General features: G+C 46.8%; 1 protein-coding gene across 1 annotated transcript in view; it reads right to left on the reverse strand.

Annotated features, from left to right (window-relative positions):
• Positions 1-17,299, reverse strand: part of Alk (ALK receptor tyrosine kinase) — a 737,647-nt gene that overhangs the window by 123,861 nt on the left and 596,487 nt on the right. Inside the window, exons 6-8 of the mRNA XM_041630919.1 lie at positions 10,116-10,247; positions 3,165-3,296; positions 893-993 (exon numbers count right to left, since the gene is read on the reverse strand). Coding sequence (XP_041486853.1) covers positions 893-993; positions 3,165-3,296; positions 10,116-10,247 — 365 coding nt within the window. The remainder of the gene's footprint in view (positions 1-892; positions 994-3,164; positions 3,297-10,115; positions 10,248-17,299) is intronic.

Here is a 17,299-nt window from a genome sequence, read left to right on the forward strand (position 1 = left end):
GTAGGAGTGATGGGGTGTGCAAACGTCCCCAGGTATGGTCTGTCTTCTTTGTCTCATGTCTGGCAGAAACCAGGCTCCTTGTGTTTACACAGGTTGCTAAGCACTGTAGTAACAGTATGACTATAGTACTGTCTTTGCTCCTCTGGCCTCCTAAGCCCCTTATATGTCTTAACCTGGTCAATCCTCATCTATGTGGGCTAGCCTAGATACAGATAATAGCATCTCCACTTTCCAGGTAAGAAAACTGATGTCTCAAAGGTCAGTTAGCTGCCCAGACAAATGGTACAGGAAGTCAGAGTGGAAGCTGTCTCAGATTCAGGTCCTTGATGGAGAGCACATTGAGCTATTGTGTATACGGGGGAGTCTTATGTGCATTTCTTGGCCCGTGGACACTATGACTCATATGTTAAAGAACATGTCACCAGACCTCAAGGCCTCATACTCAAGAGACAGCAGCTTCAGGAATCATTTGTTGTGCCTGACAAAATGCCATTGATGTCTTAGGAAAGTAATGTGCTGTGTTCAAAATGCATTATAAGAGCTTGATATTTTGAAAACGGAATTTAAAGAAAGATTTGGGAATCCTATTACTCTTTTCTACTGTGCCTATTATAAGACATATTTTTCTGGGCTTGCTTAAATCAAGGTCCTACTTCAAAAAGTGTGGTGCAGCTGGGTGTAGATGGACATTAAGACTCTGTGCTGATGGGTCTTCACCATGTGTGCAGATGCAATGTGTGTATAACATGGCAGAAACCGTTTCTCCTGTCTTCCCGCAGGAGCATGCTAAGTCCAGATACCCAGGCTACTTTCTTAATCTGTTTTGAATCACCTGGAATTGACCAAGGGACGGGAATAGAAGTCAGGGACCTAGAGGACTCCAGACACTTACCTCACAAGGAGAGTTCTTCATCGGTGCAGGGAACGTCGCACTGGTCATGGTTGCACTTTCAGAAGTGAGGGCGTCAGTGGTGCTGAGCGATAGGACATGGCCTGGGGAGGCAGGAAAAGAGTTACTGAGGGGTCCGGTTAGTTGACCGTACAGGGTTCTGAGTTAGCCTATCTTTGAGGATGCTGGCTTCTTGACTACAGAGGATAAGCACCTCAGCTAAGTCCTTCATTCCAAACTGCCTAGGAGGTCCCCGCACCATGCACTTGGCTGCCACATCTCTACATTCTCAAAGACATCAGCCAGGAGCAGTTGGACTCAGGCTGGACTCCCCGGACCCCCTCATGTGTGGTTTCCGCAGTCCTTGCCTTCCAGTAGGCTCATGACCTTCGTTTTCCTCACCTTGCTCCAGGGCCCAGGTCATCCTGTGGCCCATGCCCTTCCCAGGGAAGCTAATTTCTTGCCTTTCCTCGGTATCACTTGGCCTGAAAATCTGGGAGATGATGAAATGCCCATCATCTTGGTGGGAAAAAGAAAACTGTCTAGCTTTCTAGGAACTACGGTGCTATGGAGATGGGAGCTCCCATCTTTTCAATGGTCCACAAAGACCCAAACATGTGTCTAGTCCTTCGTTTCTACCTTCTTTCATCTCTTAGTAAAATTTGATATAGTATTGCTGCCGAGTAATGGATGTGGGTGGGTCCAGAGCAGAGCTGTCTCTACAGACCAAAGATATCAAAAAGCTCATGACAAAAGAGTTTGGGTTGGACAGATGGGCAAAGATCAGTCAGTCATATGTACTGTACTTGTAGGGAACTTACAAGTGTACACAACATCATAACCATGGATAGGATTTATGAAAATGTAGCTATGTCCTGGGGCTGAGGACAAATGGCCTGAGATTTAGAACTGTCGAGACAATGAGGTCCACTACTGGAGAGGTGGTGAGAGCCCTATCATTGGATATTTCCACCATGACTGGGTAATCTTTGCAGGTGGAGAAATCAAAGTGGGAGCAGGTATATGGGACATGTGGGTCCCACTCTTCTCAGCTGCTTCTGCAGATAAGGAACTAAGGTGCCAGTAACATGAAGTAAGAAGGGTAGAAGAATAAGGAGCTCCTGGGCCCTTCCCATCAAGTAAGTGGCCTCTGTGGAACTCCACCCTGGCTGCAGTGACTCAGCCTTCCGTGTAACAGGGCCACTGTGCAAGCGTCCTAGACCAAAGCCAACTCTGTATGCTGTAGCTAGGTCCGAGGAGGGCAAACAGAGACACTCAGTCTCTGGGGTCCATCACAGTGCACTTGAACACCATCCTCTCACACATTCCTGGTAGTGTTTCTTAAATAACCTTCAAGGTGTGTAATGTTTGCTTGGGAAGGGAGGGGTTTTGGAGAGGGTGTCTCCACCTAGAGAGGGCATATGCAAGTAGGAAGGATGTAGACAGAGCCTGGTCCCCAGCCCCATCCTTCCTAGAGGGGGGCACATGAGCCTGTCTCTGCCTAGTCCTTGGCAATGGATCAAGACTGAACTGTGGCTGAATGGTAGAGCCAGGTCCTGTTCAGCCAGACTAGTCTTTCTGATCTTCTGTTTCTAACCCCTCCAGCTGGTATCTCTGGGTTGGTATCAGCCATCTCTGATGAAGGTGGGCATGCCTTTCTGGCACTGAGCAGGGATAACGGTGAGAAAGACTCCAAGGAGGGGAAGGCAGTTATTACCAGCTGAAGTTGGTGGGAGACGTCTGAGGAGCCTGGGCCACAAGAAATAACCCAGCTATGGAGTGAGGTTCCCAGGGCACAGCCCAGGCAAGTGATACAAGGTCTCCCTGTCTTTCCAGGCACAAAGGGGGCTATGGCTTTCTCTATTTCCCAATGCATTATGTGTCTGACCCTTGGTAGGACCTCAGCATTAAATAAAAGATTGGTTTTATTGGGATTATTACTGCTGGTTTTCAGCTAATTCCTCATCAAAGCTCTACATCTAAGTAATAAAAGGGGACATTGAGTTTGGACATGTTCAATAATTCTAGAGCTCAGGAAAGGATGAAGAGGAGTTCGGGGGTGAGCATCCCAGATCAGCTAAGAGTGAGCATCCCAGGTCAGCTTTGGGTGTGAACATCCCAGGCCAGCTTTGAGTGTGAGCATCCCAGGTCAGTTTGAAGTAGAATACTGCACATGAGGAGATGCCTCGGGGTGCTAGGTCAGGATCCTATGTCTCTTATCTATCTACTTTGACACTGGGGTGGACACCAGGGAGAAGGAAATAGAGGGTGGTACCTTGGTGGTCCTGGGAATGGGCATCCTTTAGGGTCCTCACTTGCCACCGGGGTATATGGTGTGAAAGTGGACCTTGGGTCCAGCCACAGAAGCCATCTTCAAAGTTACAGTAAAAACCAGCAGGAAGTTTACCTGTGGAGAGATTGTGGAACACCATCATTACCAGTACACTAATGGCAAACCATGCTAACACAAAGCAAATTAGTCAGGGATGAGCAAGTTATCCTCATCAATGGTGGCCACCCAATGAGAAGAGCGACTCCGATCTCCCTCACCCCCTCTCCTGTGTGTGTGTGTGTGTGTGTGTGTGTGTGTGTGTGTGTGTATGTTGGTTAGTGATTCTCTGATCCCTCTTTATAAGTGAAATGGTGATAATAACCCCACAGCTTGGTCTTGTATATGACAAGGCAGAGGCTCAGAAGTGCTAAACAAATTCAAACAGTCAAGAGTCATCCCACTGGGACTAACTAGAACCCATGTTGTCTGCTTCTCAATTCCATACTCTTAATGCTGACCCACTAAGAACATGGCCCAAGAAAGGACAATGTATAGACAGATAACATACATCTGTAATGGTGGACACAATGACAAGAGTGTGGTGGTGGCCGAGGGAGTACTAACTGGGGGAGGAGTGGTTGGCTTGAATTTCTTAAATTACCCCTGTCTGCACAGACATATAGTGTTCAAAATCTTCCACTGGCCCCATTTTGCTGGCAGTAAAGTGAAGCCATGGGCCGAGTTCTGTGCCATTGGTTAGATGGGTGGAATTTGGGGTGTCTCATATGGCTCTAATCTGGGAAAAGCCTTGGAGTTAACATCAGTCTCCATCTCCCTTCCTTTGCTGTCAGTGGCTTTTATTCCTGAGTAAGCCTCAGTCAGCCTGGGTCCCTGAGGTCCCGCCCACCTCAGTGCTCATGGGACAGGTGCTCTTAATGTTGGTTTAAGCAGTTGATGTTTGGGAAAGCCTCATTCCAGTGACATCACCTAGGCAAGCCTGCTTAAATAATCCAGATAAAGTGGCCTCTCTATCGCCTGAAGGTTCAGCAGCAGGGGGCCCACGGTCCTTCCCATTGCATCAGCTTTCTATGGCATATATTTCCCAGGGTGCCCCAGAAACGGGAGGAAAGAGACCTCGCTTCCTCCAGCTTTCCCTAGAGAATGGCTCCGGGTATGTGCTCAGCCAGGAGAGCTGGGGGGCTGTTCTAGGCTAGGCTACTCCGACATAACCCCCGCAGCTCCAGGCCATGCTCTCAGGAGGCAGTGGGTTTCTGTCTCCATGTGGGAGAGGAGCTCTCTGAGAGTCTCCCTGCTCTCCATGTCCTTCCTCTAACTCGGCCTTCTTGGCAGCGCCGTGGATGAGAGCCCTCCTGCTTCCTGGCTGTGACAGCACCTTAGTGAATTATTACTCATTTCCCCCTCGATTCTCTGTGCGTTTCACACAGAGGCAGAATTATAAATTAAAACAGGCTGTCACTGACTCTAAGACTCTCTTCCCATTTATACCCCCCTGAAGAAATCATTTCCCCCTAAGCCCTGCGTGTTCTTCTGATTAAAAATCCAAAAGCTAAGGAGATCTTTCTGTTTTATTTTTTACTCCCACCCTCAAGGGATCCCATATCCACTTCTTGTACAGAAACCGACTGGCGACTGGCGTAGGGCAGTGACCTAGGAGAGACCTTCCCAGGCCGTGCTTTGAGAGCCTAGGATCACCAGGGAAGGGGGTAGGCTGGTGGGAGGAGTCAGGGGAGAGCAAGGGCTTGGAATGCCCGGCCCCTAGCCCTTTCAGGTCCTGGCGTCACAGTAGTGCGGAAACCTAGGGGCTTTAGACCCAGCCTTTTCTTCCTGCTGGGTTCCTCTAGAACTTAGACCACCCCCCCAGGTTTCCTTTTTGCAAAGTGTGTGTGTGTGTGGGGGGGGCGCATTAGTTTCCATTTGATAGGGTTGTTTTTGGGGTAAGATAAAGGAAGGGGTGAAAACACCTATAAGCAAAATTGTGCAGATAAACAGTGCGGCCGAGGTTTTACTCATTGCCATTTACACCCGCATCAGAGGAAGTCAATGGGGGGGGGGGGGCAAGCAGCTGGCACTACCCTTGGGATGGGGACTGGGACGGGTCCTCCTTATATTTAAGGAAGAGCCTACTAGAGCTGCTAGGGGTGGGGTCCTATTTCTTTTTGTCTAAATAAATGCAGAGGAGGCAGGCGAGACAAGGCAGGCCAATGGCCTGTTTGTGTGATAGTTATACCCTGAAGGGAAGATGGGAGCCGAGAGGATATCCATCATTTTAAGCACACGGGGCAATGTGCTCTGTAAGAAAGGTGCTCTCGGGGGAGCTGGTGCAGAAACCCCTGATGGGTTAGGCTCAAGCCAGGAAATCACCGCTGAGACCAGTTGTTGAGCGTGAGGCTGGCCCATAAGGCCAAGGCTACTAGCCTGGTTTCAACCTTGGATTATCACCTCTTCTCACTCAACCCCAGCACCTACTGAGTCCATGGCCCCCTGCAGGACTTTAATATCCATTTGTGAAAGGAAAGGAAACAGGTTTAATCCTTAACTTCTTGTCACTGAAAATGGGCTCCAGGGACCAGGTACCCCTCAGTGGCCTGAAAATTTAGAAGCAGGGATGCTCAGGGCTCCACCCAGGCTGCTGGTTAGAACATGTCTTTTAGCAAGCTCTCCAGGGCATACCTGGCTACATCCCATTGGAGAAATGTTGCTCGTACAGGGGCCCCTGTCTTGGGCTGCGGCCAGGCTTCTCACAGGCTGGATAGCAAACGCAGTGTGTGTGGGGGGGGTCAATCAATTCCACCACATTTGGCAATTATGACACCTGATTCCACTCTAAGGGAGACAAATGGGTAGAGTCACAGGGACGTGACCCCAGCCACAGCTGCGGAGGCTGCCAAGTGTAAACGGCAGGCCAAATGACACTACTTCTTTCTCTTCCCCTTGTGACAGCTCTGTTAACATTCTTGATAAATATGTGTTATACATTTCCTTGAAAATATGGAGTCATGGGGAAAATGCTAGAAGAAATGCATCAAAATATTATGGTTATCTTGGAAAGTCTGAGAGGGAGGATTATGGGCAATAGTATTTTCTCCTGTGCATTTTTCTGGATCTTCCAAGTATTTTTACAACCAAAAAAATGTTTTATTTTACAATAAAGAAATAAACTTAAAAAAAAACCGGTTTTTGCCTGGAAGGAAGCATGTACCCATAAAACAGATGAGATCGTCGTGTAGGGTGCCCAGAGGGGGTGGGGGAAGTAATCTAGTCTACCTGCATAGCCAGTGAACTGGGGAAAGAAGGATAGAGGCACTCCCTGGCTCCTCTCAGGGAGCCACGTGTCATGGAGGCCCTTGGTCAGGACACACAGGGGCCTTAGCAGATGTTCTCCACTGGCTACACACCTGGGATGCCTCCCTCGACTTTGGTATGTTTTTAATATGAAAAGCACAGATACAGACAGGGAATACGTCACAAATAAGAAAGTGGAGAACCCTCTTGCGTCACGGTAAGGTGGTGGCAGCATCCTGAACGTCTTTGGTTTTTCCTAGTCCCTGTGTTCAAAGAGAGTCTATGACAAGGTTTAGTGTGCAGCCAAAGCTGAAACTCGTGCAACAGGTGGGTGTGGCCTGCAGTGTTCCAGAACACGAGGTGGGTGTGGCTTGCAGTGTTCCAGAACACGAGTGGGCTCTGAAGTCAGACTGAGCCCGCAGCACTGTTCAAGCGCCGATGATTGCTTTAGCTTCCTGCTCTTGGGGACCATGAAATAGGTGCGTCCTGGGAGGGAGTACCTGGCATGGAGCAGATGCTCCTGTTGGCTGCTGTTCCCATCCTGGTGCTGGCTTCCAGCATCAGCAGTGTTATGGAGAAAACAGCACAAATGCCAGAAAGAATAGGGCCATGAGCAAGAAAAAGGGTATCTGTTCAGACCTATGCCGGCAGCCGATGAAAATATGGGACTAACTCTCTTGTTGAGTTAAGCCTTCCTTCCTCGAAACTGGCTGCTGGCTTCTGCAGTACACGCGGGTGTTCTCCAGGGTGGAGCTCTCCTTCTGACAGCTGGTCAGAGCAGCTTTTCAAACATGGCTGAAAAGGCCACCGGGCCCCATGCTCCTGACCTTGGTACCCAAGTCTGGCTGTTCTGAAGCTGAGAGCTGCTTCCAGAAATCCACGATGACAAGCTACGGAGTAGTGGGAGATGCCCCGCGCCGCAGGGCTGGGCTGGATCCTGAGGTCTCCGAGCTCTAATCACAGCATTGTTCCCGACATGCTGTGTGACCCTGAACAAATCAATTACCTTCTCCCTGCCTTCATTTTCCCAATTGTAAACCAGGGCACGGCCTGCCTAACCTATGTCCCAGCTGGCAAGTGTGTATCAAAAACTTTTAAAAGGCATTTGCAAAATTACAGAGCTCAGAAACACTGCTGGAAATGCCCTGGGCACAAATAACTAGACATATGCATAGACTGCTGCCCAGGGCACTGTGGGCAAGCCTGGCTGCATTTTGCTGTGAGAATTCGGAGAAAGACTGGGAACAGAGAATGTGGAGACAAGCAAAATGCCACCCTACAGCTCTTCATGGAGTTTGATATGAAAACAGAAGACAGGGGCTGGGGATGCAGTTCCCTTGGCAGAATGCTAGTTTAACATGCGTGAAGTTCCAGGATACACAAAACCGGGCATAGTGGTTCAGGCCTTGGGTGCATAGCAAGTTGGAGACCAGCCTCAGATACACAGGACTCCGTTTCAAACATTAAAAACTTACCACAATGACATTATTATTGGGACACTCCACTTGAAGTCTTTCCATACAAAAGAACAAGAATTCTTTTTGAAATTGAGAAATGAATGTCTATTGCTTTACTTCAGTGAATGCATATAGCCCCTTTCAAAAATTTCCCTGGAGTCCAGAAGACTTGGGGAACATGGCTAAGCTTTTAAAGCTATCTGACAAAATTTCTCGGAGGTCAGTGATATCTACACGGTGGATCGGAGTCTCTGGTCCGGGCCCCCCACATCCCAGGCATGACTGCCTCCCATCTTCCCAACCTAATCCAGGGGCTATCCACTGCTTCATTCTCTGCACCTGCTTTGGACCTTCCCAGCTTTGCAGATTAGATCCTTTGTATGTGCCCGTGTCCCAGGCGTTAGCATGTTCTCTAGCTCCGTTCAGGTGGTTCATAAGTGTGTTGTTTCCCTGGCAAAGACTGAAAGCTCAGCTGTTGGGAGGACACTATTCAAGTGGGGCAATCACTGGTGGGGTCTACACTGCTCCCAGACATCAGCATGGCCGCAACAGTTGACTTTTCTTTATGGTGCTCAACGTTCCCGAATCAGCCATTCGTTTTGGTCACTACTCAGTGAGCACTTACCCCATGCCAGGAATCTGGAGAGATACCGGCACGGAAAAGATAACCAGACCCAGACCCGTCTGCCCACAGACGGGAAGCGAGACCTGGAAAATATCCCCATAATGAATAATTGATTCATGCCTACTAGGATGACTTGGAAAAAAAGGACAGATAATAACAAGTGTTAGCAAAAAGAAGAGATAACAGAACCTTTATATATTACTGGTGGCCAACAGGAATTCTATCCTAGGTGAATACAGAGAGAACTGAACACTTATCTGTGCACAAACTGATGTGGAAATATTCATAGCAGTATTATTTACAATAGGGCAAAATTGGAAATGATACAAATGGACATGAATCAATGAGTAGATAGGAAAATTGGGGTATAGCCATACAATGAAACAATATTCTGTGACAAAAGAACGCAGGGTTGGTATGTGTCATGATATGGATGAACCTCAAATATACTAAGCTAATTGAAAAAATTAATTTAAAAAACATGTATTGTGTGATTTGGCTCATATGCAAGGTTCATGGAGGTAGAGATGCAGAAACAGAAAGATTAGTGGTTAGGGATAGCTGCAAAAGAGCAGGAGGAAAATGCAGAGACTGCAAGGCATTTCTTTTTCGGGTGGTAAAATGTTATAAATGATACAAAACTTAGCCATGGTATTGGTTGTACAACCCCGTAACTATTCTCCAGACCTGAGGGGTGTGCTTAAATGAATTAGTTACATGGTGTATGGTCTACATCACAAAGAGACACCAAGAACAAGTGTCGGAAATGATTATGACTGGATACACCCAGTTGAGTGGAAAGGGTATGGAAGATAAGGAAAACCAATTGCACTCTTTGGAGAGGGCAAGGAGAGGGTTCCTGGGAGCATGGACTGTTGAGGAGAGTCTTGTAGGTGTGACTCAAGAAAGGAAGTGTGCTCTAAGCAGGGGAAACCACTCGAGCAAAGCCAGGCGGGCGCCAGGGAGCCTCACGGTGGTTTGATAAGGTTGCAGCTGGGGTGGACAGGAGACGGGGAGAAAGAGTGAGGAGGGCAGTCTAGGCATAAAGATGTCTAATGTCACACTACAGGGCTAGACTTCATCTTGCCCATCTCCTCTGGGCTTGATGATACCAGAGCAAAACTTTGAAGATGCAATCTTCTATTTATATTTAACATGTATATGTGTGTGTGTGTGTGTGCTTGTTGTATGTATATGACATGCATTGTAGGTGCCTGCAGAGGCCAGAAGAGGGCATCAGATTCTGCAGAGCTGGAGTTACAGGCAGTTGTAAGCTATTCAGTGTGCGTGGTGGTAACTGAACCCTCGTCTTCTGCATGTGCAAGCGCTCTTAACCACCGAGCCATCTCTGCAGCCCCTTATTTGGTTTTGAACAGGTGTGACAACTGACCATGGAGGACTAGACCTCATATCTTAGTACCACATTCTACTCAGAGAGTAGTCACAAAGGTCACCGAGTGTCGGGAAGGTCACCTAGGCTTGCAAACATGGTGTAATGGGGATGTGAAGGGGTTACAAGCATGAGGGGCTAAGATTGAGCAGGATCAGAACCACACCCCCTCAACTTACTGCATAGCTGGCCTTCATCTTCTCCTTGGGCACAGTCCTGGTGGAAGTCACAGGCTTGTCCGAGCTGGAGGACTGTCCCATTCCAACAAGTGAAGGAACTCTGCAAGGCCATCTTGGAGCCTGGGGATGGTCCTAGAGAGCACACGGACAGAAACATGTTCCTTGTTAGTCTGGGTGGCTTCAGACATTGGCTGGTTTTGTGGGAAGATTGCTCCACTAATTACATCCCACGGACTGACAGAGATGACTGCATCTCCATCTGGCCACACTCAAGGCCAATGGGAAGCACCAAAGCCGCTCACACACATTCATAATCTACTTAGGATCTCACACTCTACGGATGGGCTGAGAGTTGGTCCATATTCTCTGAGAATCTGGGATCCTAGAATCCATGATTTTCACATAGCAGAACCTCCTGGTAGATGCCCTGTTCTACACAGCTTTACCCACAAGGCAGAATTTGGGTTTCCAACAGGTACACCTGATCCAGTATAATCTCATTAGGCTCTGACATCAGATCCTAGCATCAGGCACTTAAAGAGAAGATTTAGAGAGTATATGTACTTTCTGCTACATCATTATGGGAGATGGACCTGATACCTCTGGGATTGGCTTTGTTGGCCATGTCCCTTCTCTATCTTTCCACTGCCTCTCCTAGTAAAGGATGGATTTTACCTATGTTACTAAGATGCACTTCAGTTCCCAAACCCCTAGAGGAACCACATTTTCAGGGAAGGAAATGGAGGACTGTGTCTTATAATGAACATGTTAGCATTTGTAGGTTTCTGAATTAATGGCGATACATTGTGATAACTAACCAGCCCATTGTAAGCCTGAGAGATGAAGTGAGGAGATGGAGCAGGCTGACTTGGCATCATCTCCCTTCCGAACAGAGGGAAGGAAAAGTCTGAACTTAGCTCTCAGAGGGTGAGTGGCTCAGGTCCCAAGGGAGATGAGCTGCAGGGCCCACTTGGGGTGACCCTCACTGATGTGGGAGTCCCCTCTGTGTGTTGATTGCATTGCTTAATGAATAAAGAAACTACTTTGCCCTGGTTGATAGGGCAGAATTTAGGTAGGTGGAGAAGACAGAACTGAATTCTGGGAGGAAGAAAGCAGAGTCAGAGAGACGCCATGGAGCCGCCATGGAGCCGCCACAGACAGACATGCCATGCCGAATTTTTCCCAGTAAGCCACTGCCACATGGCGATACACAGATTAGTAGAATTGGGTTAAATTAATATAAGAGTTAGCTTATGAGAAGCTAGAGCTAATGGGCCAAGCAGTGATTTAATGAATAGTTTCTGTGTGATTATTTCAGGACTAAACTAGCCGGGCGCCCGGGACGAACAAGCGGTCTCCTTGCAACAGTTGGTGCTCCAACATGGTCAACTATATCCACGTAAAACCTGAGCCCTTTTCCTACAACTCACGTGTGGTTACATTAGCTTCTACTCCTTGCCATGGCAGCTGTGCCTTAATAGGCCTCCCATCGGATCCTGCCATCTCTGTGCTTCCGGAGGCCTTAGTTCCCTCTCCTTTGAGCCTCACATGCAGGTGAGTTTCTCCAGTTTTGTCTAAGAAGCTAGATTTAGTTGACTGTGATGTGGGGTCCCCACCAGACAGATAATCTTTAATATCAAAAATTCTATGCTTTTTTTTTAAATGGACTGGAGAACTCCCCAAGGCATGGAAACTAACTTCTCCCCCTCCTTCCCCAGTTTTCCTTGGTCGTGCCTCCCTCAAACGTAACAAGAGAAGCATGGATTTCAGAATGGGAGGGCAGATTATGATTCAATGACCACAAAAGCCCCACGGAGCTTGAAGAGGCAGGGAAACAGGTTTTCGAGAGGAAACAGCTCTGCCCAACAGCAAGGTTCTAGAAACTTCCCAGGGAAGTCCCCGTTTCAGACTGCTTTGCACAAGCCCAGTGAAAGCAATTTCAGACCTCGGCCCTCTGGAGCAATGAGAAAATAAATTTGTGTTGTTTGAAGCCATTAAGCTTCTGGTAGTTCATTACAGCAGGGAAGAGAAATTAATACACAGCAAAAACCAGTTCTAGCAGGGATCAGAGCTGAAGCCCAGCGCAGCTTTGGGTGGACGTCACAGTGCTTTAATTGCTTCTGGGATGAGTGCCCAGTAGTTCACAGGTCAGGTCATCTTTCCCCCTCTCTTCCTCACTCAGAGAGAAGGATGCCATCCACCTTTCCCTGTGCCCTGGGACAGCATAGGCTAATGTTTCTTCCAGTGGCTCTTGGGTTGTAAGCACAGCATACAGCATGCATTTTAACAAGCCATAAAGGCTTGCTTGCCCTTCTTCCCACACCCTGCTAGTTCCAAACACGCAGAGATAAAAAAAAAACCAGGATCAAAAACATCAAAAGCACACCAGAGAGTCAATGCTCTTGTGAAAAGGTAAGGCGTTGAGTTCATCTCATGGGTTTAATCCCGTACACCAATTTTCCATGTATCAATTGTGCTTTTAACTTAAATTCCAGGTTTAAAAAAAAAAATTAAAAAGCCACACCTGTGTGAGCATTCATTTTGACAAGCGGCTCAATGATTCGGAGAGGTGGAATGTTTGGTCCCAAACCAAATTTTTTGGCCTGCTGCAGCCCTGTTTATTGCCTACCCTTGTGTGTGACCTAACATCTATGTGACTATTAAGTAAGACCTTTTGGAATAAGCAAATCAACCGCTATTTCCATCGATCCACACGCTAAGAATGCCATCAGATAACATCCGAGGTCAATAGCAGAGAGATTTTCTCTTTTTGTTGTAAATCACCTACCTGATGTTTCTACTAATGGACTTGAAATCTCTTGATTTATGATTTTCTTTGTTTTATCATTATATATAAAAAAGAAACCACTCCTGTGTTAGCACATGGAATCCGGGGTAACTATATCTGTGTTCCCAGGCCATGGTCACCCTACTTGGCTCCGGAATAAACTTTCTTACTGTTTTGATCTGAGGATCATGTATTTTTGCATGTTGGCAGTGTCTTAGGAGAAGCTAAGAGAGAAATGTTTTCTCAATGCTGTTCTCAGGGAACTTCCAGTCTCTCTTTCCAATGCCACGAAGCAGAGAGGTCTTTCCTGAGGCTCTGACCGTGGAGGCTAAGCAGGGGTGCTGAGAACTGTGGCCCAGGAATCCAGGGTGCATGGGGGGCAATACTCACCTGCTCTCTGACCCTGTAATGAACAGGATGTGACTGCTTTGTTGTTGATATTGTGTGAAGAGAATGGGGAGCCTGGTGACACTGCCTGTCCTCCCTACCCTCTTTCAGACAGAGCTCTAAATATGGTTTCTATCCTGTTACCAAACTCTGGCAAGTGCTTAGCCCTTAGAACCATGTGTTAATGGTGCTAGGAGGCTGGAAATTTCACCCCACTATATTTAGACATTTAGATATGAGGCATTTGAGAAGGGCCTAGATCATGACATTACGATGGAGCCTCTGTGATTGGATCCTACTGGCGTTATTTATTTATTTATTTACTTATTTATTTTTTTAGAAAAAGGCAAAGAGACCAGAGAGAAATACATTTATAAGCTGGCCATGATAGTGTACAGTTGAAGAGGGGCTGGAGCCAGCACGCTGCTGTTCGAATTTCTGGCTGTGAGCTGCATAGAAGATGGGTGTTTAGAATGAGAAGAAAGGCTCTTCATGTGCTTGGGACTTCATTTCCAAAGCATTTTCTGTTTTTTTTTTTTTTTTAAATCATGGTATGCTTAATCAGAGGACAGATGGCTCTCACTCTAGCCTGCCACAGCCAACACTGAATACTGAAGGACGTTTTAAAGCCTCTGTCCACTTCCAGGGCATCGAAAGCTACCTGGTGTTTTATGCGCATTGTGCATCTTTAAGGGAGCACGAGCATTTCTCACATCAGCCGTCTTCTTGCTTCTCTCACCTTTTGTTTATTTAAAATACAAGACTGTTGTCTAATGTTGAAAGCAAGGGAAAAGCAAACGAGAAGAGCACCCATGGAATGCCCCCACCCAGAGGCACTCTCTCTCCGTTTGTAAAACATCTTGGCTAATTTATCTCGACTTCTTTCTGTCTGTGATTTAGAAAGTGCTCATAGCCCTGTCACACACGTACAGGTCTTAAAATAATGATGATGCCATCCCAAACTTTTCCAAGGGCTTCAGACATTTCCCCTATGAATTCTTTTTAATAGCTACAATCCAGTGTGATACTAGCCACCATTTATTTAAACATTATTCAACGATTGGGCTGCTAGTCTGTTTATAATAACACTTTGAAGAATATCTTTGTGCGTAAACCTTTGCCTGCATTTCCGATTATTTTCATAGGATAGATTCCCAGAAGTGGAATTACGGAATCAAAAGGTATAAACATTTTAAAAGCTCTTGATACACATTGCCAAATTGCTTTCTAGACGTGAATCCAATTTACACTCTTCAGCAGCTGCGTTCAAACATGCAAGTCCTTCATTCCACATCCTGGTCCTCCCCGAGTATTACCAGAAGTTTTATTTTAAACCAAAAGCTTGTTTATTTGGAGTTTTTCTGAGAAGAAGGTTTTCATGTGTTCTCAGCTTTTAAATTCTTTTTATTCTTTTCAGGGCTGGGTATCAAACTCATGGGGTCAGACATTGTTTGGCAAGGACTCAACCCACCTTATTTGCTCATCAAAGATTAGGACCTGAATGCATTTTTTTTACACATGTAGTGTGTATTTTCATAGTGTGTTTTGATATTCAGGTATCTAGTGCTGCTGTGTAATGAGAATGTGTCTATACCTCCTTCATGATTCCCTGGTGTAGGAGGTCCTTCTGTTTGTGTGTTGCTTTCATTGGTTTATGAATAAAGAAACTGCCTTGGCCTGGTTGATAGGGCAGAACTTAGGTAGGTGGAGAAGACAAAACTGAATGCTGGGAGGAAGAGAGGCAGAGTAGGAGAGGAACACCATGGAGCTGCCAGAGACAGACATGCCGAATCTTTCCCGGTAAGCCACAGCCATGTGGCTATATACAGATTAATAGAAATGGGTTAATTTAATATAAGAGTTAGAAATAAGAAGTTAGAGCTAATGGACCAAGCAGTGTTTTAATTAATATAGTGTCTGTGTGGTTATTTCGGGTGTAAGCTAGCCGGATGGCCGTGACACAGAAGCGGCTTCTTCCCTTGCAGCAAATCCTCCCCTCCTCACCCCTCCTCTTTTTCTTCTTCCCCTCCCTCCCTTCTACGCTCTTTCTCTGATGCTTAGAGAACTTGTGTGTTCCTGTGGGATTGATAGGCATATGTGGGTCACCCTTTGTTGTTTTGGGGTTGACCTGACTTTGGGGATATCTTTCACCAGCCCTTACCTCTCAGTGGCTGGGTACTTGACCTTTTTCCTCACCCATTTTCATGGATTCCCCTTTTCCTTCCAACGAATATTCCTTTTGCTTGGGCTTCTGCATGCATTGCTTCAAGTTGCATGGAGCATAGTGCAGCTTCTGTCTTATAGTATTCTTAGCTGTTTGTCTTTTCCAGCAAATTGCTACTGACTTGAAGGGAGGTACGGAGTCTAAGGCATCTACAACAGTGCCTGGTAATACAGGCCTCTGCATCCTCACCATGACTGGGAACTGAACTGGTCCTGTGCATCAGTGGAGGAAGGTGCTACCATTGTTTTACCGTTGTAAATACAAAGTCCCAGTGTTGGTCACCAGTTTGCTGAGGGATTGGCAGAAACCTTTGCCTTTCTACATTGCTTTCTGTCTCTTTTGTGCTGTGTTTGTCTAAGTGGTCATCCAAGTGATGGATGTGCTCAATGCTGATAGTGGGTATAGAAGCACATGAAGTCAGCATGCTTGCCCTTCACCCACAAACCTTGACAAAGGGGGGAGCAAGAGTGGAGGACAGTGTTGTTTTCACTCTCTGGATGCCTGGGATTTATGGGTTTTTATTCCTGGAAACTTTTTCGGGGTTCAGGCTCAGTAGTAACTTAAAGAACTGGCTCTTTTTTTTAATCTCCATTTTCTCTGGTACCTCTCCTCCTCTCCTGGAGATGCCCAGGCTCCTTGTTGAGTCTCCTCTGGATGGAGCAAGTTTTATGTTTACCGGAGACTTGATTAGATGGACTCCTGGTACTCTGATCTCTACTACGAGTTCAAACTCAGAACTAATGAGGTGCAACCAAAAGCAAGCGCTCTGTCCCCTCAAGTTCTTTTTTTTATAGTGCCCATAAATCCCTAGGAGGAAAACACCCTTGGTGAACGGTTTTAAACAAGAGCCCACGAACCCTAAACAGCATTTTCTCTGTGGTTGTACAAGCATCGTTCTCCCCTGAGGAGCAGGCTGCCCTGAGATGCCGGGTGGTTGTACCCTGTCTCTAGAGAGATGGGAAAGGGTCTGGGCATGAGGAAGTGGTTTATTCTCTGCAGGTATATCATGGGGGCTAGTAATTTCCAAGTATCATTGCAACAGCCCAGGTTCCCCAGATCACTTGTGGGAGGGCTGGCGCTCAGGGATTATTCATTAATAATGGTCATCACTATGGAAATTTCCTTATTAGCCTTTGAAACAGCACTTCCTTCCAGACCAACAATGTGAGTCACTGAATGTATTAAATCCCTGTCACTCTTGGGTTTGTGTAGCATTTTAATAGCCTGCAATGTGCTTCCTTGAGCTTTCTTTGTCTGAAGCTCATAAAACCCTAGTCAAACAGTTATTATTCCCACTTGATTAATCAGAAGACCTGGGGATTTAGGAGCCCATGTAATGCTTGTTGCTTTTTAAACAGTAAAACGTGTGACCAGTTGCTTACTGGGGTGTTTTGTCTGAGATTTGCAGCTAGTAAACCAAAGACAAGGGCCCAGAACTTGGCCAGATGGTCCTCCAGAAACATCTTGTCCCATGACTCATGATAGATCATCTGCTAGAAGCAATGCCCTGAGGACCACAAGTCACTTGGCAGGCAAGTGAGAGAGAGCGTTGGTGTTCGTGTATCACCAGGGTCATTGCCATCACCATCTTTGGAGGAGATGTTCTTGGCACTGGTGGTGTCCCTAGACCCCTGGGTGTTTCCGGGGGGGGGGCACAGTTGAGTGGTATGACCTTGGAAGACTGGAGGAATCTGAAAGTCAGTTTCTGTGGCTCTTGGATGGGACCTTTGTCTCTGCTCCTCCACCGTCCTCTGGCACACTGGAGTGTTGACCTCAAATCTTATC

Source organism: Microtus oregoni, unplaced genomic scaffold, assembly GCF_018167655.1.
Source record: "Microtus oregoni isolate MIOR12 unplaced genomic scaffold, Mior012 000036F_ref0000092, whole genome shotgun sequence".
NCBI lineage: Eukaryota > Metazoa > Chordata > Mammalia > Rodentia > Cricetidae > Microtus > Microtus oregoni.